Raw genomic sequence first — 27,240 nt, 5'->3', positions numbered from 1 at the left:
ATGCACCCGAATGTTTATAGCAGCAATGTCCACAATAGCCAAACTATGGAAAGAACCTAGATGTCCATCAACAGATGAATGGATCAAGAAGATGTGGTATATATACACAATGGAATACTATGCAGCCATCAAAAGAAATGAAATCTTGCCATTTGCGACAACATGGATGGAACTAGAGCGTATCATGCTTAGCGAAATAAGTCAAGCAGAGAAAGACAACTATCATATGAACTCCCTGATATGAGGAAGTGGTGATGCAACATGGAGGCTTAAGTGGGTAGGAGAAGAATAAATGAAACAAGATGGGATTGGGAGGGAGACAAACCATAAGTGACTCTTAATCTCACAAAACAAACTGAGGATTGCTGGGGGGAGGGGGTTTGGGAGAAGGGGGTGGGATTATGGACATTGGGGAGGGTATGTGCTTTGGTGAGTGCTGTGAAGTGTGTAAACCTGGTGATTCACAGACCTGTACCCCTGGGGATAAAAATATATGTTTATAAAAAATAAAAAATTAAAAAAAAAAAAAAGTAAATTGGAATCCCGAAGCTGATTTAAGGGGATGGTGATCCCCAACCGACAGATATGGATTCTTCAAAAGAGCCTCATTGGTCTCATCCTAGATTTTATATTAATTTGGGCTTATAAATTTTTAAAATGCCCTTTGCATATGTTGTGTATATGTATACATCGGGCTCCTATACAAGACATTGATAAAAAACAAGAGTTCCTTTGCTTTGGCCATTTGAAAAATCCCAGCTACATCCCATTGTAGATCCTACCCACTGTCGAATGACTTTTGCTCTAACAACCCCAGGGCTCAGAGAATACACATGCATCCATTTCCAATGGGTCATTGAGTGGAGTCCCTGGTCGCTTCAATTGGCACAAAATTTACGATTTCTTCCTTTTATTTTTGAAATTCAGTTCTACTTAATTTACAACACACCAAAACAAACATTTTAGGAATGTACCATATTATGCAATTACTGACCAGCCCCCATAATGACCTAAGCAAAAGACAGTCATACCTTGGAAAGTGCTATCCTAGGGGTCTTACTCCAAAATGAGGACACTGAGATCCAGAGAGGTGTCTTCTGAAGAAGAAGGCTGCTAATGGGGGCACCTGGGTGGCTCAGTGGGTTAAGCCTCTGCCTTCCGCCCAGGTCAAGATCCCAGGATCCTGGGATCGAGCACCGTGTGGGGGCTCTCTGCTCGGCAGGGAGCCTGCTTCCCTTCCTCTCTCTCTGCTTGCCTCTCTGCCTACTTGTGATCTCTGTTAAATAAATAAATAAATAAATTAAAAAAAAAAAAAAGAAGGCTGCTAATGGTAGACTGCAAGCCAGCTCTTCCTGTGCCGGGGTTGAGGATGGCTTTCTTTCTTTTTTATTTTTTTTAATTAATTAATTTATTTGACAGAGAGCGAGAGAGATCACAAGTAGGCAGAGAGGCAGGCAGAGAGAGAGGGGAAAGCAGGCTCCCCGCGGAGCAGAGAGCCCTGTGCGGGGCTCTATCCCAGAACCCTGAGATCATGACCCGAACGGAAGGCAGAGGCTCAACCCACTGAGCCACCCAGGTTCCCCTGGGAATGGCTTTCTTATGGCAGAGGTGTTCCCTCCAGAGGTGATCAAGCTGCCCTCCCCTCTCTCTTGGCTAGTGTGGGTTGTTGGCAGCTGAAGCAAGCCTTGAGCAGGGTCATTCCGCCGGGTTTACTCATCTCAAATTCAGCCATAGAGCTGGAGCCCAGCCAGGTCCTTGGGAGCCTCTAGATTTCCTAGAAGATGGTCTTAATGGAAACACACAGCTGAAGAGGTGCAGCTGCCTTAGAAAGTAATTTATAATATATTTTCATCGGGAAAAATGTAGTCGAAGTCGTAAGTTGGAGACCACTTAGAACTCATCTCTCTCCACTGAACCAGAGCAGATTTCGTATCTACATGTGCAAGTTGCTTGGTGAGTGCCAGCGGGAATATGAAGCAAATTAGGCCATGGCCCCATGCTCAAGAAGCCTACAATAATCCTAGGGAGGTGGAACAGACATATATTAAAAACTTCTTAGTAACATAAGGCAACGTGCTCAGATGAGCAACAGAAAGGTGGACCAGGGAACACTGAGGAAGGAAAGCATTCTGCCAAGCGGCTTCTAAGTCGAGTGACCTAGATGAAACTGCAGCTTCCCCACTTCCTAGCGGTGTGGTGAGTTACTGGAATTCCCTAAGGCACTTAGAAAAGCTCTGGGCATTTTAAGTGTCCCCCAACTGTTGGCTATTATTACTCTCATTCTGTGAATGAACCGTCATTTCAAGGATGGAAAGGACGTGAGCAGAGGAGAAGGAGTGGGCTTCGCGGCAAGGTGGTAGAATCCTAAGGAACTGTCCCCGCAAAAAGCTCCGCGAGCTACTTGGGTAACTCAGCTTGCAGCCATCAAACACCGCGGAGCACGCAATTCAGGAAACCTGATTCCACCCACTCTCCTACGTCCGCGCTCCTCGGCACCGCCTCCCTGAGATCCCAGCGCCCGTCCCCAGGGGGCGCTGCGCCCCGCCGACCTGGCTGCGGCCGGCGCGCGCCACCGCCGCCCGCCCCGCGCGTGCGCGCCGCCCAGGTGAGGAGGCGGCTGCCTGCGCCGCGGCGGCGGCTCAGTAGGCGGGGCGGGGAGGGGCGGGGCGGAGCCGGGCCGGGGAGGGGCCGGGGAGGGGCCGGGGCGGGGCCGGGGCCAGAGCAAGGCCAGAGGCGGGACCAGCCGCCGCCGTCTCCGTCTCAGAGTCCCGACCCCCACTGCTCCCGGCAGCTGCCGCGGGAGAAGCGGAAACTGCTGGGTGCGCCGCGCCGGCCGAGAGCGCGCCGAGGAGCAGCGGGGCGGCCTCCGTCCGGCCCAGACCCGCCGACCCGCGCCGGGCACCGCCTCCCCCGCGGCCCTGCGCCCCGCGCCGCGGCCCCGCCCCGGCCCCGCCCGAGCTCGCCGCGCGCCCCCCGCCGGCCCCTGCTGCCCGATCGCGCCCACCTGAGCCCGTCTGCGCCCACCTGAGCCCGTACGCTGGCGCCATGGCGGAGCAGGAGAGCCTGGAGTTTGGCAAGGCGGACTTCGTTCTGATGGACACCGTCTCCATGCCCGAGTTCATGGCCAACCTCCGGCTCAGGTGAGGGCGGAGCGGCCGTGCTTCGCGGCGGGAGCCTGCGCTTTGTCGAGAAGGGGCGCCCTTGCGGTGCGGCGGGATTGAAGGTGTCAGGGGCCAAACTGGAGGGATGGGGTGCGTCCGGACGGGGGTGTCCGGTGGCCCGCCGAGCTCCGTGGTTGCGCCTTCCCCAAGGAGGACGCCCGGGGGTGCGGCTGTCTAGGGGGGTGAGGGGCGTGCCGAGCCCCAGGGCTGCGCCCTCGAGAGACGGGTGGCCTGGGTGCAGTCCGGACGCGGGGGGGAGGGGGGAGGGGTGCGAGGGGGTGTGCGGGCCGGAGGCAGCGCTTGGGGCAGGGCCGGCTAGCTCGCTGCCCCAGGTAAGTGATGTGGGCGGGCCGGGTGACCTCATGGAAACAAAAGTAAAGGAAAACGCAAACTTTAGGGAGAGTTGTGGCGGCCACGAAGGCCCTGGGAAGACGGGAGGGTTGTTTTGTAGAGAGATTCGGGTCTCATCCCGGTTTCACACTTGGTTTTCTTTTTCTCCTCCTTTTTTTTTTTTTTTTTTTTTCCTGGCGTAGTTCCATCATGTCACTCAGGATGCTATGCAGTAGTGGTCCCTGAGCTGTCTGTTCCGGGACACTGGCTATTTTTTAGTTACTCTCTAAACGTAATTAGACACGTTTCCAGACATCGAAGAGACTGCTCTGCTTGCCAGTGCCAAGATAAACTGTCTGAATTTGACAAGGCATTCATGCTTTCAGTTTTTTTCAAGGAGTTATGGATGGAGCCCTTGTGTTCCTGACATCCTTGAAAATGTAGTCACAACTCAACGCCCTGAAATGGGCTTCCAAGGCGAATTTATTTTAGAAACTCTACTACATGTGATTATTTCTCTCCTGATAGAGTAATATGTAAACAGAACTTTAAAGTAGTTTTGACTTTTTTTGTTGTTGTTGTTGTTAAACATTACAGTAAATGGAGTTTCAACATTACTGACTTTGGAGGACAGGGGTGGGCGGTGGTTTCTGGAAGTTCTAGCCCTATTTCTTGTAAGGTTTATAGCTAAATCTCCCTCCATAAGTTTATAAAGTGAAGATCACAATTTAGGTTTGAATGCTTAACTAACCCCACTTCTCAGTAATAATTTCCCCTGTTCATTTTAACTTAAGAAATTAAAGAAAGCTTTTAATTTTGGGGATTGCAGACCCTGTAGGATCTTCTTCTGCTCTTCTCCAGGCTTTGCTATGTCCCAGAGTATGGAGCACAGGTCTGAGTTCTACACCTTCCTATTACAAGCTCACCTTGAACCAGTCTCTGTGTCTGGGTTTCTTAATTTGTAAAATAGTGAGGATCATTAAGATTTTTCAGCACTTACTTTTTCTGATTTTACGTATTACTGCTTCCAAATTCTCTAGGTGTGACATCACATTATTAAAGTGAGCCTAACTTAACCTTGCAATTTAGTTCTACATTGTGCAAGGTACTTCAGGAGGTAAGGTGGGAGGATCCCAAGAACTGTAAGATGTATCCTTATCTCTCAAAGAGGTGACAATACCAATAAAGACGGGAGAAAGGTGGAAATTCCTCTTGATTTAAATAATAAATCAAGACAACAATAGAAGAGTTAAGCTTGGTAGAGCTTAGGTGATTCTTTGCCAACAAATTGTACACACTAATTGTTCTGGAGCTCAGGAGAGGGAGAGGTAGGTACTTTAGGCTGGTTCAAAAACACAGCACAGAGAAGGAGATAGGTTCAGATGAGTTGCAAAGGATGAGTAGGGTTTGTCTAGGTGGAGAACATTCCAGGTGGATGCAGTGGCATGAACAGAGGAGTGGAGGCATGAAAGCTGATTCTGTTTGGGTGGTAGTGAACATGCTAAGTTGTCTGGAGAGAAAGGAGTTGGTGTTGGGGACTTGTGGGTGGAATCACCAACTCTTAGCCAATTAAGCCAATCATTAGCTAATGCCCAGGTTTCTAGGGCTGCCTTTACACCCAGTCACCAAGTCAGTCAAGATCCTGGCCGTGCAGACATGTGCAGGTATCTATACATGTCTCATCCGTGTGTATCCTTGACAACCCTGAGCACTGGCTGCAGTTCTCAGTGCACAGCTTTGGTCACTGTTCAGGGTTTACTTACAAGCTGGGAGTAGTTGGTTCCCGGTAGCCGTACCCTTGCCCTCCTCTTCCATTGTAAATCCTGATTACCCAGGGGGAAAGCAATCCTCTCTCTCTCTGATAGTTTGGATTTCCTTTCCCCCTGTTATCCCTCCAGACTGTTCTAGTGTTTAGCTGTATGAGCTTCCGGGCTCATGCTGTTGTGACCCTTGAAACATTTGTTTCACTTTGCAAAAGGTGACAAAAAACAGTGCAGGTCCCAGTGCTCTTGATGTTGAAGTGTTTTCATGCTGGTAATTTATGGTTGTATATGGGCAAAATCTGCATGTTTCATCTTTCAGTGGATGTGTATGCATGAGCCCGATCATTCGTGGCTTCCCCAGACTGTGGCTCCTTCTCTCACTTCCGTCAGGAAGGTCCTGCCTTCTGCACCTCAACCCATACCGCATCCCCAACCCCCCACCGGCTCTTCTGCTCAGCGCTCTTCATTTCTGGTCGGTGACATAAGGTACTGAAGGGGACACTGGTTTCAGGGGTCTGTGTCATCCAGACCCGATTGTAATTTTCCTGATAGCAGCCACCAGCATAACACTGGGCACATAACACATTCCTTGTGACAACACTTTCTGTAGAGCAAGAAGAAAGGAAAAAAAGTTACTTCTTCTAAGCTTTTATGACATTCATTTAGAATTATCTTTTTACTTTGCTACTATGCTGACCTCCTTTTCCCCTCTTGGAGCTAACAATTGATTTTTAGACATCCACAATTGATGTAACTTTTCTCATACTGTTATTATTTTCAAAAATTGTTGTAGGGGTGTGTGTGTGCTTGTGCTTGTGAGTCTGGATGAGGCCAGATTTAAAGAATGATATGGATTAGTGTGAGTTAGTATATCTGTGAAGGAGTTTCAACCTCTGTTTCTTACCCTGACAGGAAAAAATGCTGGTATTTTGAAGGCTGCTTGCTTTCTCTCCTAGAAGTCCTTTGCCCAGGGGAGAGGTGTTCTATTTCTTTCTTTTTCCTTTTTGGTGGAGGTGGAGGTTTTGGTGGTGGTTTTGGTGGTGGCGGTGAGCTCCTCGCTGCATTTTTCAAGGGTCTGTGCCCAGGAGTAAGATTCCTACACAGGACACCTCCTGCCTTCATGGTCAGGCCTGGTTCCTGCCAAGAACCCTGATGACCACTTGCACCGCCAGCCACAGTATCCTCACCATATTCTGCTTTCTTTGCAGCCACTTCCTTTTGGGACCTGGAACCCTTTGCTGGGCCATTCTTGTACTTGAGTTTTTCCGGCTTTAGCAGCAGCTTTGCACCCTCTCTCGGGAGAGCGAGCTACATGGAACAACTGGTCCTCCCAGTGCCCTCTCAGTCAGTCCCTGCTTAGTCCTGTGTGCAAAAAGGAGAAAGCAGGCTGCTGCTCAGGGCGGGGCCGGGCCGAGGACCGCATCGCAGACAGATGTGCTTTTCACTTCCCAGGGTGATGAAATACACCATAGGCTTCCAGGGTCCAGTTTCCTAACTGTGTTGGTGATGGCTCTCCTTCTGAGAATAAGGCATCTGCTCAGCCTCGTATCTTGGCTCCTTGAAAATCTAACTTTTCCTTCCCTCTTTCCTTACTTGTTTTTCTCTTCCATAAAAAGCAGTCATTTGAAACACCGTTTGCCAAAACTACAGGCAACTTCCTCCTTTTAACCGAACATAGTGTGTCTGTTATACCTTTGCTTAGACCAGGGCTTCTCAACTGCAGTGCTTTTTACACTTGGCCTTGGATAGTTCTTTATGGGGGGGGGGGGGGGGCTGTCCTGTGCGTAGGATGTTTACCAGCATCCCTGGTCTCTACCCACCTGATGCCAGTAGTACCACTTTCCTTCCATTTATGACAGCTGAAAATGTTTCCAGATATTGCCAGATGTCCCCTGTGGAGGGGGGCAAATTATCCCCAGCTGAGGCCAGTGGGCCTCAGTTGTTCTTGCTCCCACGAATATGTTCCTCCCTCCCTGCTCACGTACTTTGCCCGTCAATCTTACTCATCTTTTGAGACGAGTTCTTCGAAGCCTTTCCCAGTCCTCCAAGTCAGGGTTCATTCTACTCTACCCAGGACACCTGGACACGTGGTCCCAACTGTTGGAGAGAATGTATCAGGTTATGTCAATATTACCTGCATGCCTGCCTTCCCCCCAGCAGTGAGCTCCTTAAAGACAGAATCATCCTGAAGTGGGTCCAGCCGAGGTTCTGCGAGCCTGAAAACTCATTACTGTTTGGAGGGGGCAGGTTTAAGAAAAAGAGTATAAATTGTGAATGCCAAATTAGAGACAGGGCTTTGGGAGGGGACAGTGTAAGTGGGTGGCAGTGAAGCAGACCCATCTCAGGTCCCCTTGTGTTTCCTGTCATGCTGGGCACCTCTGTGTTCAATACAGTTCAAACATGTTCAATAAGCAGTCAAATACTGGCTAATTGTTCTTCAACCAGTGGAAGTCTTAACTTAATATTGTAGTTATTTTTAAAAATTTTATTTATTCATTTGACAGGGAGAGAGCAAGAGAACACAAGCAAGGGGAGCAGCAGGGAGAGGGAGAAGCAGGCTCCCCGTTGAGCAGGGAGCCCAAAGTGGGGCTCAATCCCAGGACTCTGGGATCCTGGAATCCCAACCTGAGCTGAGGGCAGCCGCTTAACTGAGCCACTCAGGTGCCCTATAGTTATTTTAATACAGCTTACTTGTTGGGGGGGATGAGTTATGGAATTATGTACGCATGTGCGTACATACACGCACACACTCGCCCGCACCACACCACCTCTGTACTCTTTCTCTGTGACTGCTCGGTCATTTGGAAAATTCGGTAAGACAAAGGGTCCCTCTTTCCTGCCAGAGGCAAAACCTTTGGTACTCTGGGTGGTCTTAGAGCAAGGGTAACTCTGCAGTTGGTTCAGAGTTCTAGTTAGAAGGAGCTGCAGTTAGATTTGTAGGAGAGGTGAATGGCCCACTAAATCTTTCTGGCTTCCATGTGAAATTCTTTGGCAGCCACTTTTAGAGGCCTTCGGAAAAGGACAGCTTGCTCCGTGCCTGTTTTGCACATTGGCTTTGTATTGGGACAGAAATGAGAACTTGGGTTTTGGAGCTGCCATTTGGAGTGAATCACCCCGCCGTCTTGCTTCCTTTCCTTCTCTGTGACAGATTTCCAAGACTATTTTTATTCAGGGTCATTTGTTGACCCTGGAGACTTCTGCTGAATTTAGCTCCCAAGTAGAGCCAGATGTGGGTGGAATCGGGCCCTCAGAAAGCTGCTACTGGTGCGATTCATTGCAGTTTTTGAAGGGCTGTCCTTCTATAGAAAGAGATAAGATTTGATTTTTCTGCTTAATGTGGGGATAGAAGATGGCGAACCTGGTGTAGATAGAAATCCGTTTAGCGGTTAGTTGTTGGCACTGGGAATTATCCTACTGTGGAGATCTGTTGGTTGACTTTCCCACCTGCGTCTGGGTCAGCTCAGTGAAAAGAATCCTATCCCAAAGACTGGCCCCGTTTTATGATGATTCTCTGTCATCCATTGCTGGGTGGCCGTTGAGACTGGGTTGAGCCATTGCCCAGCCACTGGCTGGGTCCATCTGATGGGGAAATTTGCTGTCAACCATGGCTCCAGCCCCATTGGGTAGATAAACTGTTGATGAGCCTCAGTGACATGGCGTTTAAGAATGTCAGCTGTGTTCATACATAGGTTCAGAAGGTCACAGGATTTAAAAATGTATATTCTAAGCCTCTTGTCTTTTTGTCTATGAAATTCCTTGGTCAAGACGATGGGAAGCAGGCTCTTTTCAGTTCAACTGCTATGTAATTTCTGGTTAAATCTCTTAATAGAACAGTGTTACCCAAACTTTAGTTTTGGGCATTTATGGGAAGAAGAACTGGGAGAGCATTGCTTGTTCGGGGCACTAGGCGCAGTGGAAAGAGCACATGGGCTTTGAGACCCAACTGACCAAGTTCAAATCCCAGCTTCCCTTTCACTTTTTTTAGCATTATGACTTGGGGTTAACATCCCTAAATTTCAGTTTCCTTACATGTAAAATGACTGCTTATTAGGGTTATTAGGATGAAATCACATGATGTGTAAAAAGTGCCTGGTCAGTGCTTGGCACACAATTCCTTCTCTACTGCAGTTAACTGTCTTCCTGAATCCTTCCCCCATGACCTCATCTCCCTGCCCTGACCTCATAATGAGGTGAAAATAGCAAGCTGTATTTCCACAGCTTGCTATTTTCACCTCTTTCTTCCTCACTAAGACAGATCCATTTGTTTTGGTTATATTTGCGGGGCAAAATATTCCAGATGAGCTTGGGGTTACCTCGTGGAGAGGCAAGAGCACTGGAGATAAACAGATCTGGAACTTGATCCTGTCTCTGTCCACTTACTACCACCCACATGGTCTTGGACAAGTTACTTAGCCTCCCTGAGCCTCCATTTCTTCATCTGCACAGATGATGTTATTGGGAAGCTTGGATTATAGCCCCTGTAAAGCACGAAGATGGTAGCCAACTCCAGTCTTTGGGAAGTAGATCCTCAGTAGGGGGTCCCCTGTCTCTCTCCCCTCAGTCACCTCTCAATCTGGGCTGGTGGACCAAGTGCTCTTGCTATCCCCGGTTCCCTCCGTCACCGTCACTCTAAATGTACCCAAGATCCTGCTCCCTCCAGGTGTACACTGTTGGGTTTCTGAAAGCCATAAACTTTTTGGAAAAGGGAAATCAGTTCTAAGTATTCCAGAATATGTTATTCTTCGTGTCTACTGTTCTGCGCTTTCACAAAAGTTGGGGACATTGGTGCCCGACATCCGCAGATACCATAGCTGGGGGATGAACTTTAAGTAGAGTCTTTAAAAAAAAAAATCTGTAACTCATTTCCTTAATTAATTATAGATTCTCTGTGTGTGTATGTATATATTTTAAGTTTTTATTTTAATTTCAGCTGGTTAACACAGTGTGATGATTAGTTACAGGTGTACAGTGCGGGGATTCAGCACTTCCGTACAAGCCCCGGCGCTCGTGGCAGGGGCCCTCCGTCATCCCCATCACCTGTTTCCCTCGCCTCCCCACTCTCCTCCCTTCTGGTAACCATCAGTTCTCTGTAATTAAGAGTCTTTTTTTTTTTTTTAATTTTTCTCTTTGTTTTTTTCCCCTTTGTTTTGTTTCTTTCTTCAATTCCGCATATGAGTGTGATCATAGGTATTTGCCTTTCTCTGACAGACTTACTTTGCTTAGCATTATAGACCTTATATACTTTTAGTATAACCTCGTGGCTTTAAAGCTCGCAGCTGCTTCAATTCTTGCTGTGCGCTTATCACTATAGTGGGTACATTGGTGAGGGTTACTTTTTTTTTTAATTTTAATTTTTTTTTTATTTGTCCCAGGGGTACAGGTCTGTGAATCGCCAGGTTTACACACTTCACAGCACTCACCATAGCACATACCCTCCCCAATGTCCATGACCCAACCACCCTCTCCCGACCCCTCTCCCCCCGGCAACCCTCAGTTTGTTTTGTGAGATTAAGAGTCTCTTATGGTTTGTCTCCCTCCCTATCCCGTCTTGTTTCATTTATTCTTTTCCTACCCCCCAAACCCTCCATGTTGCCTCTCAACTTTGGTGAGGGTTACTTTTTAAAAAGTCACTCTTTGGAGGGTAGCTGAATTGGGAGGAAAAGATACCTTAGTAGTTGCATCAATGTAAAGTAGAATGTGATTGAGCCAAAAATGGATAGTGCAGACAAGCTGTTGTTTTAAGGGCTTCCTAGAGAGAAGGAATCAACAAACCACATATTTTAAAAAGGGAATACTGTTGGGACACCTGGGTGGCTCAGTGGGTTAAGTGTCTGCCTTCAGCTCCGGTCATGTTCCCAGTGTCCTGGGATCGAGCCCCACCTCCGGGCTCCCTTTTCGGCGGGGAGCCTGGTTCTCGCTCTCCCTCTGCCTGCTGCTCCCCCTGCTTGTGCTCTCTCCCTCTCTCTGTCTGACAAATAAATAAAGAAAATATTTATTTAATTTATTAAAAGATTTTTTTTTTTTTTTTTGACAGAGAGAGAGATCGCAAATAGGCAGAGAGGCAGACAGAGAGGGGAAAGCAGGCTCTCTGCTCGGCCCAATGTGGGACTCGATCCCAGGACCCTGGGATCATGACCTGAGCTGAAGGCAGAGGCTTTAATCCACTGAGCCACCCAGGTGCCCCAATAAATAAAATATTTAAAAAGAGAATAGTGGTGACAGTATAATTGAGCACTCACATGTTAGGTGCTAGAGCTTGGAGAGAATTCAGAAATCAAGAAAATGGGATTGGGAGTAGGGAGGACACGCTCTGTGGAAGGGGTAGAACGCAAGCAGACCCTTGTTGGAAGTAGAGGAATGGCATCTGGGAAACAACCCTTTGCACGGGCCTTGCTGCTGATGCCCTCCACTGGACCACTGGACTGGCCTCCCTTTTTTCTCTCTCACCACCCATGCTCAGCACAAGTGAGCTGGCCCTGTGACTAGCCAGCTTCCATCACTCAGAATATTCCCCCACCCATTGTCTGCACTTTTTTTTCATTCCTGTCTTATGCTGCCCCCAAATTCTCCCAACTGGGGATTGAGTTAAGTTGATAAGAATTTGCTTACCTTGGTGTCAGTTTGCTCAAATCTTTCTTTCTCATGCCTCGAGATCAGGTAGGGGGACGGAGAATTTCATTTCTGAGAAAATATTTTGCAGCACTTAACTGTTCAGGGATAGGGCAGCTCTGGGACGGAGAACTGAGATCAGTGGGGGTGGGGGGAAGGGATGGGCAGGATATAGTGTGAGCTCAGTTCGTTCTTGGGAGGCAGGCTCTGATGGTGGAAGTGGGTGTCGGAGAAAACCTTTGCTCCATGAAAAGATTTATCTGTGGCTCATCTTTGGGCCTAGAAGAGGAAATGGATTTTTTTCCCCTTTATCTTGTGTCTAATGACAGAACTTCCAAGACTCAGCCCCCCAGACTGCGTGGTGAATACTATTGGTCATTCCATCGTGGGTTAAAGAGACATTCGTGAACCAGCCTGGGAACCTAATCATGGCTGTTTTGGTGAAATAGAACAGTCTACTTTTGTGGACAGTAGACCATTTTAAAGTAAAGGGCTCTGATAATTGACTTCAGTTGATGGAGAAGGGATTCAAGAGTGTCATCTAGTTCCTCGGTATTCTGCTCACCTTCCAATCTCCTATTGTCTAGCCTCACCCCTGGAAATATCCCAATTTATATTCCAAGCGCAACTATTCTCGTGGGACTGGTCACCGTGACGTCTGAACAAGACTTCCTTCATTTCCATATAGAAGTACACTATACTGTACTATACTATACAATGCTATACTACAGTATATACTATATTTCTATACTATTTACAGTATAGAAGTGAATTTCACTTTAATGAGATTGACTCTAGTAAAGCTATTTTGCTTTAATAAAATGGTTGTTTACTGCTTACTGAACATAGCTTTTTCCGGAAAAGACACAGGCCAATTCATAGTTATAAAAACAAAACTTCTGGAGTAGATGGAAAAATATACCGAGGAACAAACACAACTTTGCTTCCATTCCTCTCCTCCGTAAATCTCCCACGGCCGTATTACTGAGATGTGTTTGGGAGGGCGGTTGAGCGGGGAGAACATCACTTATATACACAAGGGTCACATCAGCGCTAGAAGCAAATGAATTAGTCAAAAAATGGCTTCATCTAAAACAATGAAGCAAACACCAAGAGAAACTCAAACCATTTTTTTCCCCCTCCGACCACAAAGTCTGCTTTGAGTCACTTGTACAATAGAGGATCAGCTGTAGCGGGGTCAGGGTGATGGCGAATGGCCCTATCTCACACCGCAGCTTTGTGTTCAATATAAAGTCAAGAAAAATTTGATAGTCAATTAAAAGAAAAGTTAAACTCTATTTTTAAAAAAGCTTACATTTAATTTTGGATAACCCTAACATTGCTCAATGTTTTAGTTTTGGCTTTTATGGACATCTAGGTCATTTTAAATTCATTCTAAGACTAGCCCTCGATAATGAGGTAGAGTTAGCCCGATTCTGCCATCCTGGCCTATGTTCCTTATAACTGAGAACCCCTTACAAAAAAAAACAAAAAAGCAAAAAAACACCATCAAAATAACAGGACTGTAGAGTATAAGTCAGTACATACAACTACAAAGAGTTTCTCACTGTATTCAACCTATCCTGTCATATTTGTGCCCCGCTTCTGATCTCTAAGTCCTGAGGGCAAGGACCTTCAAGGAGATAGTGTTCTACATCTCTGAAGCCTTATTGCCAGGCATGAAGGACAAAATGTCTTTAAATGAACAAATACATGAATGCATAATATTTCTGCATGTTTGATTCCTGCCTGAGCTATGTATTTACTGTATTTTTATATAATTATATAATCTGATTTGTTGTTGTTGTTGTGACTTTAGTCTTTGGGTAGATAGAAAATGAAACTATCATTACTCTTGGGGGGAAAAAAACCCCACTAAAATATATGAGTTGCTGCAAAATGGTAGACAACTTTTCTTCCAAAAGATTTGTAGACATCAGACACAGGAAGCCTAACATCATGTAAGAGGAAAACACAATTCATTGGTACTTCGATCTTGAGCCATCTTTTGTTGTTGCTTACTTTAGTAAATTGACTCCATTTTTTTTTTTTTTACCAGCATTATGATGCCTTCATATAGCTTTGTAACTCTGCTGAATGTCTCTACGGGACATGCTTTTATATAGCCAATCCAGTGATTAAGCCCATTTCGATAGGTGCTGGTTTTCTGTTTTGTTGTGTTTTGTTTTTAATCTTCGTTCTGTGGTGTCCCCGGCCATAGAGGTGTCTGAGAAGCAGTCTTCCATTTCGGGAGGGGGGGGGATGGAATAGGACTTCAGGCTCCCTGCTCACTTCTGCTTCCGACACAGCAGCTCTACTTCTCACATGTTGGGGTTCCAAGACATTGTTGTTTGGGAGGATATGCTATCACATTGGGGGGAAAAAAAACAGTTTTTGAAAACCACTCTTCTAGGTGATTGTTTTCCATATGACTTTTATCCTTGCCACATACCCAATTAGTAGTATTTCCAACCAGGAGCACCTGGGTGGCTCAGTCAGTTCAGTGTTTGCCTCTTCATCTCAGCTCAGGTCTTGATCTCAGAGTTGTGAGTTCAAGCCCTGTGTTAGGCTCTAGGACTTTAAAAAAGACAGGAAGGAAGGAAGAAAGAAATATTTCCAACTGAAATGATTTAAAAAGTGGCAGCGTGGTATAAAATAACAAGCAAAGGAAATAATTCAGTTATCCAGATTTAAACATGGCTGTATTATAGAACTTCTGCCTCCGTTTGCTTCTGTTCTCTGGGCCTCTGTAGTCTTAAAATGGGACTGATCCTTGCTACAAGGTCATTTCATCAAACGAGACAACAGGTGGGTTGTTGTTCTTTTTATTTATTTATTTATTTATTTTTAATTAAATATATATTTTTTAAATTTATTTGTCAGAGAGAGAGAGAGCGTGAACACAGGCAGACAGAATGGCATTCCCCGCCGAGCAAGGAGCCCGATGTGGGACTCGATCCCAGGACGCTGGGATCATGACCTGAGCCGAAGGCAGCTGCTTAACCAACTGAGCCACCCAGGCGTCCCTGGGTTGTTGTTCTTAACACATCAAGAGTGCCCAAGTGGCAGTGCTATCTCATTTTTGCCTCCTTATGTGGAACATAAAGAATGCAATTTAACTTTTTTTCTCTGTGCCTCAGATCATCATGATCATAGGTATGAACAGTTGTTTTCATGCCCTTGGGATTTATTGAGCTACATGTAATGTTTTGCCTCCACACCAAACTGATCTAAATAATTCAACTTTTTAGTGCATATGGGTCAGTTTCTACCATTTATTTCAGTGAATTCTCTCTTCCCTCTTGATATCTAATCTTCTTCAGGATGCCCTTGTAGAATGGCTTAAAAAGAAGGAGTTAATGTGTTCCGATGAAGACTGAAGGTTTGAATTGGGTGTCTCAGTTGGAGGGCAGGAGTTCAGAGGCCTTTGTCTTTTTATTTGCCCTCCTCTGCTCCATGGTGGGCGTTTTTTTTTTGTTTTTTTTGTTTTGTTTTGTTTTGTTTTTTCATGGCTTTGGCATGTTTGGCTAGAAAGGCAAGTGGGCCAAGGCTGAGTCCTGAGTAGGTCAAGTGCTACTCTGAGATGTACTGCTGCCATTGGTATATGAATGACGTATGTGGTTGAACAAACCAAAGTATGATGACAGGATTTTTCCACCCCATGGGAACTTCCTGATTGCTCGTTGATTTGTGCTAGGCCCCGGCTGGTGCAGAGTATGTTACTGGTTGCATCCCTGCTTCTTAGTTCCTGTTTTATCTGAAACCCTAACTGAAAAGGAACCTCTTCTTTAACTTCTTGATTTATTCTAGGCTGGCAGGTCCCAAATTTAGCTTGTATAAGAATTACCCAGCTTTTAAAATATACACCTCCCAGAGTATTATTAATGATGTATTAAGCCTCTTTTCTGCCCAGGTAATTCTCTTGTCCAGCCAGCTTAGGAACCACTCCCCTAGGCTGCTGGTTTTTCACTCCTTAGTTGCATCCTGTTGGAGCTGAATGGGCCACAACCGATACGGGAGCTGACAGGAATAGTGACGCATGTATCCAAACAGTCAATGTTCTTCGTTCTGTTCTGATTATTAAATGAATTAATGTTTTGCTAGTCCTTCTTTATTCTTCATCTTGACAACACGTTTTCTATTCTTTTACCCTATGGTTATGGTTGCCCGTTGTTAGCTTACTATATATTATTTTTCTTTCCCCAGATTCTCCATACAAAAATGTATAATCATGCCATCCTTGTTAATGCCTTGATATATGTTTTCTTATAATATTTTGAACATATATAAATTTTATATATTTTGAAACATGGACTCCTCGTTCTTATGTGAGATAGAATTCTGTAAACCATTTTCTCATATAACATAGTATCTTAAGCACTTTTCCATGTTATTAGATTGTCTTTGAAAGTATGATAGCAGCCATGTCTTTGTCATTCTTTTGGGGGCATGCAGTGGGGACCCAGACAGGCATGGTTTCTTCTCCCACAGAGCTGATAAACCAGCAGGGGAGACATACAGAATTGGCAAACAACAAAAGAATAGTAGTAATAAGTGCTGTGAAGGCCAAGAGCAGGGTTCCCTCGTCGGAAAAACGGCAGTGGCATATGTGTGGTGTGTGCGCGTGCTACAGACAAGGCATTTTAATAGGAAGATGTCTTGAACCAAGATCAGAAGGATGAGGGCTCTGTTGGGGGCTGGTGCAGAGAGCCAGGTGTCGGGTGTGGGGACGAGATAAGGCAGTGCAGATCAGGCAGAATAAGCCATGATGGAAGGAAGGCGATTTTGACAGACAGACACACTTGGTGTGTTTCAAAAACTGAAGGGCATCCAGGGCTGCTGAAGTCTCCAGAGGGGGGACAGGCGACGATGGAACGCTGTCAGAGAGCACACTTTGCAAAGGGCCTTGGGAAGTGATGGATTCAGACTTGGGGCACCTCAGGGGCTCAGTCAGTTAAGTGTCTGCCTTCAACTCAGGTCATGATCTCAGGACTCCCTACTCTGCGGGGTGTCTGCTTTTCCTTCTGCCTGCTGCTCCCCCTCAACCCCCCATCAAATAACATATTTAAAAATTAAAAATAAAAAAAAGGACTCAGACTTTGGGCACACTTGGAAACTATTGAAGGGCTTTGCACGTCTCGCACTCACTTCAGGGTGATAGCCTCCTGAAGTATCTGGGCTGCTAGTGTTTAGCAGTTCGAATTCCCTGGGTCTGGTGGCTGGCTTTTCTGAATGTTTGCTTTTGTCAAGTTGGGGACTAAAGTACCTAGTTGGTAATTGCTTTCTGCACTCTCCCTTAAGAGATAGTAAACACAAATAAGTCCCATTTTGATCTGTAGTCTGACAAAGCTGTTTCTTGGAGTAGGCAGCCGAGAGTAGAGCTTTGTTTTGTTTTCCCCTTTAGATTTTATTTATTTATGTTAGCAACAGAGAGAGAGCTAGGGGAAGGGCAGAGATAGAGGGAGAAGCAGACTCCCTGCTGAGCAGGACACCTGATGTGGGGCTCCATCCCAGGACCCTGGGATCATGACCTAAACTGAAGGCAGACATTTAACTGACTGAGCCACCCAGGTGCCCCAAGAGCAGAGGTTTTGAAATAGTCTTGATAATGACTAATAGGCTATAAGTGGATTTCTGGGATCTTTTTATTTCTGATCTTATGCTTGAAGCAGGAGAAGAATTCTGAGCCATGAAGTCTTTGAGTCATAGAATTTTAATGCCAAAGGGAAACCTTGAGGTTATTTCACTGATGTAAAGATACATGGAGTTAGGAACACAGAAAGTATGTGATTTGTCCAAGAGTCTTCCCTAGTCGGGCGGCACAGTTAATGCTGGAGCAGAAATCTGTATCCCAGTCTGTTGTTTATTTTGCTTTCCCTCTCTTCCTAGCTCTCTTGCTTTGGAATCAAGTAGCAGTTCCTTAACTTCTTTTGTGGTTACTCACATAAAACACTCTTGCTTGAGATGCTCTGAACAGGTTGAAACAATGGACAAGCTAACAACGTAAATAATAAATAAAGCTCTGTTTCCACTGAAGGGCAACAATAGAAATACGAAATAACCACAGAAGAGTGCCAGAGATGAGGGTTTTCTAGTCTTTGCTGTGCACCAACGTTGACCTAGAAGTGTAGACTTGGAAGTTCTCTGGCTCAGTTCTGCCTCTCCAGGAGGGGTGCAGAGCTCCCACACCACCTGGAATCAGGTAGAATGCTGTTGCCTGTAACTAAAACAAAACCTGAACTAACCTGCTTCAACAAAAAGGAAACTTACTCCCTCACACCACCAGAAATGCTAAGAGAGTCTCTGGCCCCGCTGGTCTGGTTATTTCAGTCCTGCCTTCCCTTTTGTGCTGGTTTTGTGCTCAGGCCGGTGGAAGATAGTTGCTGCAGTTCTGTGCATCCCACTGGGACGTGGTAGCTTCTGGAGGAAGGAGAGAGCCATCTGTTTGTCCTGCGCTTCTCTCTAAGGAAGCCTCTAGAAGACTTCCGTGCTTTCCTTGGTCAGCCTTTGCTCACATGCAAATTATTAAGACCAACAGTGGTTCAGAGGAATGTGGTTATCATGATTGATTTAGAATAGTCAAGAGCCTTTTCCTGAGGCCCATGACCATGTGGAAGGAAGTGGCTACCCGAGCAAAATTGGATTCTTTGTTCTTTCAGGAAGGAAGGAATTTTAGAGACAGAATAGGATACTGGATAGGTGACCAAGAGTGCTTCCTATATATTCTTTTACAAGCCGTGTGGACAGAATGGTGTTCACTCAGAAAAGAATGCTCTGTATGATGGGGGTATTTGAAGGAACCACACATAAGACATGTAAGTTTGGTGTGTTTTCCGGGAGCTCCAGGCAGCTCTCAGTTCTCCGTGGACACCAGCGGTGTGTCTTACAAATGTAAGGGTATTATCTACATGGAGATAGTGTCAGAGCCTGCAGGGTAAGAGTTCAGTCCCACAAGTCCCCTCCACTGCAGACACCAATCCCAAGACCAGGCTGTCCCCTGAGCTGCTGACCCATTGGCTCTAAATAAGAGGTTCCCGCAACCCCTTCCTCGGGGTTTGATTTACTAGAGCAGCTCACACAAAGAAACCTTTACTTATGTTTGCCAGTTGAGAATAAAGAGTATGATAAGGAATACAGATGAACAGCTAGATGAAGAGGTACAGAGGCCAGAGTCTGGAAGTATCCCAGGCCGAGGTGCTTCTGTCGCTCCATACTATGGAATATCATAGATTACACTGAAAGAAAATGGCTATGTATGTATCAGCCAGAAAGTATGCCACGATATATGATATGTTTAATGAAATAAGTTGTATAATTCCTGCCCCCCTTTTAAAAAAAGATTTTAGTTATTTATTTGACAGACAGAGATCACAAGTAGGCAGAGAGAGAGGGGGAAGCAGGCTCCCTGCTGAGCAGAGAGCCCAATGTGGGACTTGATCCCAGGACCCTGAGATCATGACCTGAGCCGAAGGCAGAGACTTAACCCACTGAGCCACCCAGGTGCCCCTGCCCCCCTTTTTTAAAATAAAGAGATGACTGGGATTCTTTCTTGTATTAAAAAGAAGCAAGATGAGCATGGGGCATCTTGCTGTGCCAGAAAGCAAGGAAATCCTCCAAGCTTGTTGGAAAATATAAAGAAGATATGGAAACCAGTTTGAAGGAGCTCCCCTTGTCTAAATCTAGGTCAGTTTGAGCATCAGACTGAAATAGGAAACCACAAGCCCATGCTTACATAAACTAATAAATTAATAACTTGAACTTCAATGAGGAATAAGATATTTGCAGAATATCTCCCTACAAAATGCTCATTAGTTAACATCAGAGGGGGAAAAAAAAATGAATGTTGTTATAGCAAAGCCTGGCAGACACTGCCTTCATCATGGGAGCAAAAGGAACAGCATCAGTAATGGGACAAATCAGATCACATATCCCCCTTCAGTAGATGCCATAAGAACACAGCATCATTTCTGTCACATTCTTGCTGAAGACATGTAACTTGAATCAAAGCAGAGCGGACATCTGGCAAATTCAAAATGAAGGGAGGTCTACAAAGAAACTCATCCCCCAAACTGTCAGGTTGATGAAAATCCAGGGATGACCGAGGAAGTATTCTAGAAAGAAGGAGAGTAAAGAGACGTAACTAAGGGTGAACCATGAGCCTGAACTGGATTCTCCTCTGTGGTGGACACTATGGACATATTTGGTGGAGTTTGAGTGGGGTTTGAGAATTCATTGTTAATAAACATATCACACTCTGTCATATTCGGATTTCCTGATTTTTATGATTGTGTTGCGGTTGTATAGGAGAATGTCATTGCAGGAAATAGGTGTGAATGGGTGGTAGGCCAGCAGGTCAGCGAGTCACTGTCAGGTAGTTCAGGAAGAAAGAGGGTACTTGAAAAAAACTTTTTTTGTAAGTTTGAGATTGCTTTAAAAAAAAAAAGTGACTTCTACCTAAACATCAAATGGATTCCCAAGGGATGTAGTGAGTCTCTGGTTATGGGGATTTATTGAAATAAAAGTGGGAAGTTCACTCACCAAGGTTGTTGTAAAGGGGTTTTCATTGGTTTACATGGCCTCTGAAGCGCTAAATGCTAGGATTCTGGGTTTCTCTCTATGTATTTTAAAGTGATAGTTGAATTTATTAAATACATTTCTACCTTCAGTTACTACAGATCCAAGGAGATTGCCCTCTCATACCAATCAGTAGATATTATTTAAAACTATTTACTAGAGACTATACACTAAGGACCCTCTATAACTCCCTACAAGATGTTCATGATGTAATTGGATAAAAGGGGCATTGGCATAAAAAAGCATATGACCTCCATTGTGTCGTATAGAATAGAAGCCAGGTCGTAGGTACCAATGTGGTGCAGTTCAGACCAGGGCGATGTTTCTTGTAAGCTTTGGGGATTAAGGGAGGCCTCTCTGAAGGTGTGGGATGGGGCTGAGTGTTGGAGCTTGAGTAAGACTGAGGTGTGCGTGATGTAAGAACTCAGGGAAGAGCATTCCTTGCAGAGCTCCTCTGCGAACGGGCATGGTGTGTTCAGGGACGAGGAGAAGACAAGTGACAGGTTTGGAGCGTTCATAGAGGAGAGCTCTGCTTTCACTTCGGTATAGTTAGGGAGACAAGACTAGCTTCCAAAGAAGGGAAAATGGGGAGGAAACATGATTGAGACGGCTCTGAGACGCAAGGCACTGTGTGTTACATGGCTTCTCAGTTAAATTCATTCATCTTTTTTAATCTATTTGGTTCTACAAGTTGGGTGTTATACTCATTATACAGATGTGAAACATGTATTCAAAGAGAGAAAATGATTTTCTCAAAGTCATGTTGCTAATATAAGAGGCACTTTGAGTTTGAAAGTTGGGCATGGGCATGAGAGCAAAGCCCATCCCCTTTCTCCTAGCCCTGCGCCTGCTTGTGTATGGAAAGGAGCAGGGGCAGTGATCAAGACTGAGGCTGCATATGTTGATGTTGAAAACAGTATTGGGAAAGGAGAATGCCTCTCATGTTGAGATCGAGGTGCCCGTGGGACCCATGCGCCATGTGTAGATGATCAAAGAGCATAAAGAGCGAGTTAAGGGCCATGGACTGAACCCCAAGGAAATCTCTAAGGACAGTGAGAAGAGGCACCCTGACAAGAACCTAAGATGGAGCATCCGGGAGGTGGGAAGAAGACAGCAGCAGAGTGTGATTTCGAGAAGTCAAGAGAAGAGGGGCGTGGGCAGTGGAGGTGAGCCCTCCAGAGGTCAAGGAAGGAGTCCAGTAGCTACAGTGCCACGGAGTGGCTTTAGTTGATGGGTAGAGGTAGAAAATGGTAGTAGTAGGTTAAACAGTGAGTGTGGAGGGAGTGAAGAAGGAATCAGTGAGTGGTGGTAGAGCTTTCAAGAAGTTTGTTCTGAGGGAAGGAAAGAGGCCACAGCTACCGGAGGTTGTAGATGGTTTTTTGCTTTTCTTTTCCTCCTTCCTTCCCTCCTTCCTGTCCACCCTCTCCCCGCTTCCTTCTTTCCTTCCTTAAGATTTATTTATTTATTTGAGGGAGTGTGAGTGAGCAGGAGTCCCGAGAAGGAGAGAGGATCCTAACAGACTCCCTGCAAAGTGTGGAGCCCCCCATAGGTTTTGATGTCACGATCCTGAAATCATGACCTGAGCTGCCGAAATCAAGAGTCAGATGCTTAACCAACTGAGCCACCCAAGCGCTCCTCTTTCTTTGTTTCTTAAGTGAGCTCACACCCAGCATGGGGCTGGAACTTACAGCCTAGAGATCGAGAATCGCAGGCTCCATGGACTGAGCCAGCCAGGGGCCCCTGCTGTTCTGTTATCTTGAAGCATGCAGAGTTGAATGTGAATAAATTCTGGTGGGAAGGAGTCAGGAGAGAGAGAGAGAGAGAGACTTGAGAGAAGAGAGAGTCTAAATACAAAGACCCCTGAGGGGATGTGATAAGCCTGCTGGAATTGGGAGAAGCAGTGGTGGCTGGGGAGAGGAAGGAGGCACCCCTGTTTGTTTAAATTTTCTCTCACTCTCTCCTCGTCATACATCAGAAGCCTCTGTGTGCCCATGCATGTGGCCTCTTCGACCAAAGCAGTGCTGCGTGGTCCATGACATTTCCAGAAAACATCTGTGAATCGCATCGGCATGCACATTTGAAGTGATGGCAACTCATTCTGTTTAAAGCTGCTCAGTGCAGGGCTGCCTGTATCATGCTATTTGTTCTGAGATGTCATCCACAAAAACAGGTGTAAAAGGAGAATGAGTGTGCCCCGAAGCAGGGAAAGCTAGTCCTGCAGCCTGCCCCAGTGTGGGGCAGAGAGTGTGAGCCACACTTCTCAGAGCTGATGACGTTTTGCCACATGCACTGTTTACTCTGACGTGGCCTCCCTTTGTGCTATTTAGTTTGGGTTCTGAAGAATTGTTTTGATCTGTAATCGTTGACAGATTTTTTTTTGGGGGGGGGAGCAGTATGAATCTGGCCAAAAAACAAAACCAGTTCTAGACCTGCAGTGTAGAAATAAGAGGAAGGTGTTTCGTTAGATGCTGAAATGCTGTAAGGAGGAAGAGCACAACTGAGGAAAACACACATTTTCATTAGTGGTGGGATGGAGAAATAAATTGTAGGATTCATACGATAGAATAATGGGACGGCCTCAAAGAGGAACGCAGTACAACTGCACACATCAGTATAAATTAACTCACAATCATAATACCGAGTGAAAGAAGCCAGCCACGAAACAAAACCTGCTGTGCTTTGTCTAGATAAGATTCAAAAACGAGCAACACAAATCTATGGCATGAGAAGTCAGGATAGTGGTTATTTTTGGAGAGGAGAAAAAGAACTGGTTAGGAGGAGGAGGGCTTCTGGGGGTGCTGGTCATGGTCTTGACACAGGAGCGTCACACAGGTACGTTTATCTCCGTAATTCATCAAGTTGTGCATTCACAATTTGTGCCCTTTTATGTTCATATTACACTTCAGTGGAATAGGTTAAAAAATGATTGAGGAAATAGTATAAAAATCAGCAAGCAATCAAGAGTTGATGAAAGCCCTTTGAAACGTGTTTTTAAAAATGATTGCAGAAATGGTGTAAGGACCGGCAAGCAATTAAGAGTTGGTGAAAGTCCTTTGACCTTATGAATAGCATCGTAAAACTCCTTTTAGCCAGTGAGGATTAACCAGCAATTCTGTTAATGTCAGCAGAAGGTATGGGTGGATTTGCAGAGGCTGGAGGAGCAGCTCCTAAGTAGAGGGTAGAGGTATGTGTGAGAGGTGACATTCGCATGTGTATATTACACGTCCACATCCCACAGAGACCTTGGCTGCTCAGTACAGCCTGTGGATCCCACCAGTGCACTCCCCAGCAAAGTGTTCCAACTCCCTACCTCTGATGCCTGGGTTCTGTAGCTGTCATCCAGCCTTTATCGGCTAATTCAGCCTTTACCTATGTTTATTACTTCTCTTCAGCTTACTTTCTCATTGCACTTTGAATCTCACATACCTTAAAAAGATGGCACACTTATGGGGTGTTTTCAATCCCAAATTCTGCTTAACCAGCTTTGTTGGTTTGTGCACAGGAAGTACAAACTAATTCTAACATGAGTTTGTCAAATAAAATTAAATCTGCCATTACTGTATACACTTCATATAGTGTATCTTGAAGCAAGAATTATTTTTTATTATTTGTGGTTTGCAGTTGGCTTCATCACTGATTCCGTCCTTTAAGCCAGGAAAAAAACAAACAAACAAACAAACAAAAAAACCTGCCATTGATTTTCTTTGACGTGCAAGCTTCTTCATATTCAGGTTTATTTCAGGTGGAATTTTGTTTTTTAGAAGAGGGTGACTCACTTAGGAGGAATTTTGAATAGTTAAGCAAGGGAGAGATCTGTTTTTTCAGAGTTTTGTAAGTTTCCAATTGTCTCCACTCTGCCAGGATCCATTTTTGTTTCTTTATAACCCCTTATGAGTTAGATCTTCATGATAATTCTGATTAGTAACGTTCCCAGGAGTTACCTAGTGCATATGTTTGGAAGGAACAGAAAAGAGTGTCTCCATGAAGGGAAAAGGAGCTACTATTTTTCTTCTGTTTGGCCTGATTCCAGTATAATTCCACTTGTTGACATAGCTAGTAAAAAGGGTATTTGACTTTTTTTCTATTTTTAGGTAATTAAGCTAATTTGTTTGTATACTTGAAAGCAATATCTATGTTAAAGGTGACTTTTCAAACATGGGCCTCAGTGAGAAAAAAAAGTTGGAGAAGAATTCTTACGGATTAAATTAAAGACTTGCATACTTTAAAAATCATCTCAAGATAGCTATGTAAACTTAAGGCATACACCACAACTCCGTAATGTTGAACTTATTATTTCAGTAACTTACTAGTTAAATTTACTATCTTGCATTTATTGATTTTTAGAATATTGGTTCTCTGTGTCAAAACAAAAAACAAAAACTTCCTCTTTTTTTTGTCTTTTAAGTAGGCTCCATGCTAAGTGGGGCTTGAACTCATGACCCTGAGATCAAGACCTGGGCTGAGATCAAGAGTTGGTTGCTTAACCGAGTTAGCCTCCCAGACACCCCAGAAAAAAAAAAAACAAAAAACTCTTTATTTGTTAATCCCATCTTGTATTTTTGTTTTGTTTTGTTTATAAGCCAAATTGCTTCACCTAAGCATTTAGCACATTTAGTTTTTTGTTATTTTTTAAAAGATTTTATTTATTTGACAGAGAGAGATCACAAGTAGGCAAAGAGGCAGGCAGAGAGATTGGGGGTGGGGAGCAGGCTCCCTGCTGAGCAGAGAGCCCAATTCGGGGCTTGATCCCAAGATCTTGAGATCATGACCTAAGGCAAAGGCAGAGGCTTAACCTACTGAGCCACCCAGGCGCCCCAGCACATTTAATTATTTGCCAACTATATGCTGTATTTTAGAAATACAAAGATGAGTAACATCCCCATCCATGCCCACGTTTAACCTACATCTAAAGGGAAAGGCAAGCACAAATAATTTTTGTGGGATAGAGATAAGGATGGCATGCTCCAGGAACTTTGAAAGAGACCCACAGAACTGTTAAAAGAAAGCTTTCTAGAGAAGACATTTGCAGTGGAGGATAAGTAGGACGTTCACAAGTGAGCATGGAGAGAATAAGTTCAGGAAGTCCCATGCTTGCAGGATTTTTAAATTTTACTGTGTGGTGTTAGGGAGCCCTTGAAGAATTTTAATTGGGGAAATGACTTGATCAGATTTACATTTTAGAAAAATGACTATTGGTATTATGAAGAGGCTATATTATTGCATGACTGAAGCTAAAGGTAGGAAGGAAATTACTGAAAGGTGAGACTAATGAGGAAGAAGGAAGAGAGAAGGAGGCATGGTTTCCATATGTCCTTAGGAGGTGAACGTGAGTGGCCCTGGTATTCGATTGGGCATCACTGGAGCCCGAGAATGGTCTGACTCAACAAGGTAGGAATTTATGGATGGTGGTGATAAGAGATTTGGAGTGTGGGATGGAGGGTAAGATGGCAGGTAGAGGCTGTGGTTCTTGTGAGTCATCGTGCAGTGGATTGTCTAGAAGCCACATCAAAGTGCGGTTCTGAAACTTAGAAGAGTGGCAGGTATTAGGGACATAGGTGTTAGCGTCTTCTGAATATGATGACATTTGATGTTTCTGGAGTACATGAGATTATTGGTTGGAGAATGTGTGGAGTGAGAAGAAAAGAAACACCACCTTTCAGAAAAACAGTTTGGGCCCTCTTTTTTTTTTTTTTTTTTTAAAGATTTTGTTTATTTATTTGACAGAGATCAAGTAGGCAGAGAGAGAAGAAGGGAAGCAGGCTTCCTGCTGAGCAGAGAGCCCGATGCAGGACTCAATCCCAGGACCCTGACATCATGACCTGAGAGGAAGGCAGAGGCTTTAACCCACTGAGCCACCCAGGCACCCTAGGAGTTTGGGCCCTTTTAATGGATGTTTCTCGTACATGGGTTTTGTTTTGTTTTGTTTTCCTTTCTCAATATATAAAGGATCTCTGTGGAAAACTTGGGTAGTACAAAAGTATTTAAAGACAGTGAAATTCACCAACAATTCAGTTTTTGTTTTGCAGGAAAGTCACTGTTAACATTTGGATTATATCCTTCGAAAGTTTTCCTATGCATATATTTTCCACACAATTTAGATACCACTGTATAGACAACTTTGCATCACATTTTTTAGCAGTTTAAACACAGTAGTATCATAAAATTATAAGTAACGTTGCATTTAATGTTTCTGTGCGTGGATTATTCCTCCTCTCATTATTTGTGATTACATTGTTTTCTTAGCATGGATTCCTAGAGGTGGAATAACTTGGTTGAAAGGCATGAACAAAAGTAAAACTTTGTATTTTATTAAGTGTTTTTCAAGATGGTTTTGTTAATATATGCTTTTACTGGCAGCTCTAAGATTTAGGGGTTTTATTGGAGAAGGGGGCTGTGATAGAAGTATCTAGACCAGAAAATAATGGTAGGAGAGAGACCTGCAAAGGAGAGGATTTCTGGAGGGAAGCACTGACAGTAGTAAATGTTGTATCAAGGTCACATGAGCAAAGGATGGGCAGATCCATGGGGTTCGGTGCCCGGATGTGGTGGCCTCCATGGCTCCTGCGGTTTCCCTGGCAGGTGCTCAGCAGCCCAGGGGCGGCGCAGAAGTGAAGCCATCAGCTGGCCATCTGAAAAAAATTTCCCTACAAGTATATCTAAATAACTTTAAGAACAAGGAGGTTTATTCTCTCATAAACGAGAAGAAAGAAACAGATTGGTTCCCATGGCAACTTCATGACCAAGCTCTGTCTGAGCCTCGATGCCACTTCTGTTCCCTGCACACTTGTCGCTGCTTGTCATTG

General features: G+C 44.8%; 1 protein-coding gene across 1 annotated transcript in view; it reads left to right on the top strand.

Moving 5' to 3' along the window:
- Positions 1-2,705: 2,705 nt before the first annotated feature.
- Positions 2,706-27,240, top strand: part of MYO1D (myosin ID) — a 341,412-nt gene continuing 316,877 nt past the window's right edge. Inside the window, 1 exon segment of the mRNA XM_082707407.1 lies at positions 2,706-3,140. Within this exon segment, the coding sequence (XP_082563533.1) occupies positions 3,046-3,140 (95 nt within the window). The 5' untranslated portion in view covers positions 2,706-3,045.

The sequence above is a fragment of the Mustela nivalis genome, assembly GCF_964662115.1.
Source record: "Mustela nivalis genome assembly, chromosome: 17".
Taxonomy (NCBI): domain Eukaryota; kingdom Metazoa; phylum Chordata; class Mammalia; order Carnivora; family Mustelidae; genus Mustela; species Mustela nivalis.
The sequence above is the reverse complement of the archived record's forward strand: the minus strand, read 5'-3'. Positions and strand labels throughout refer to the sequence as shown.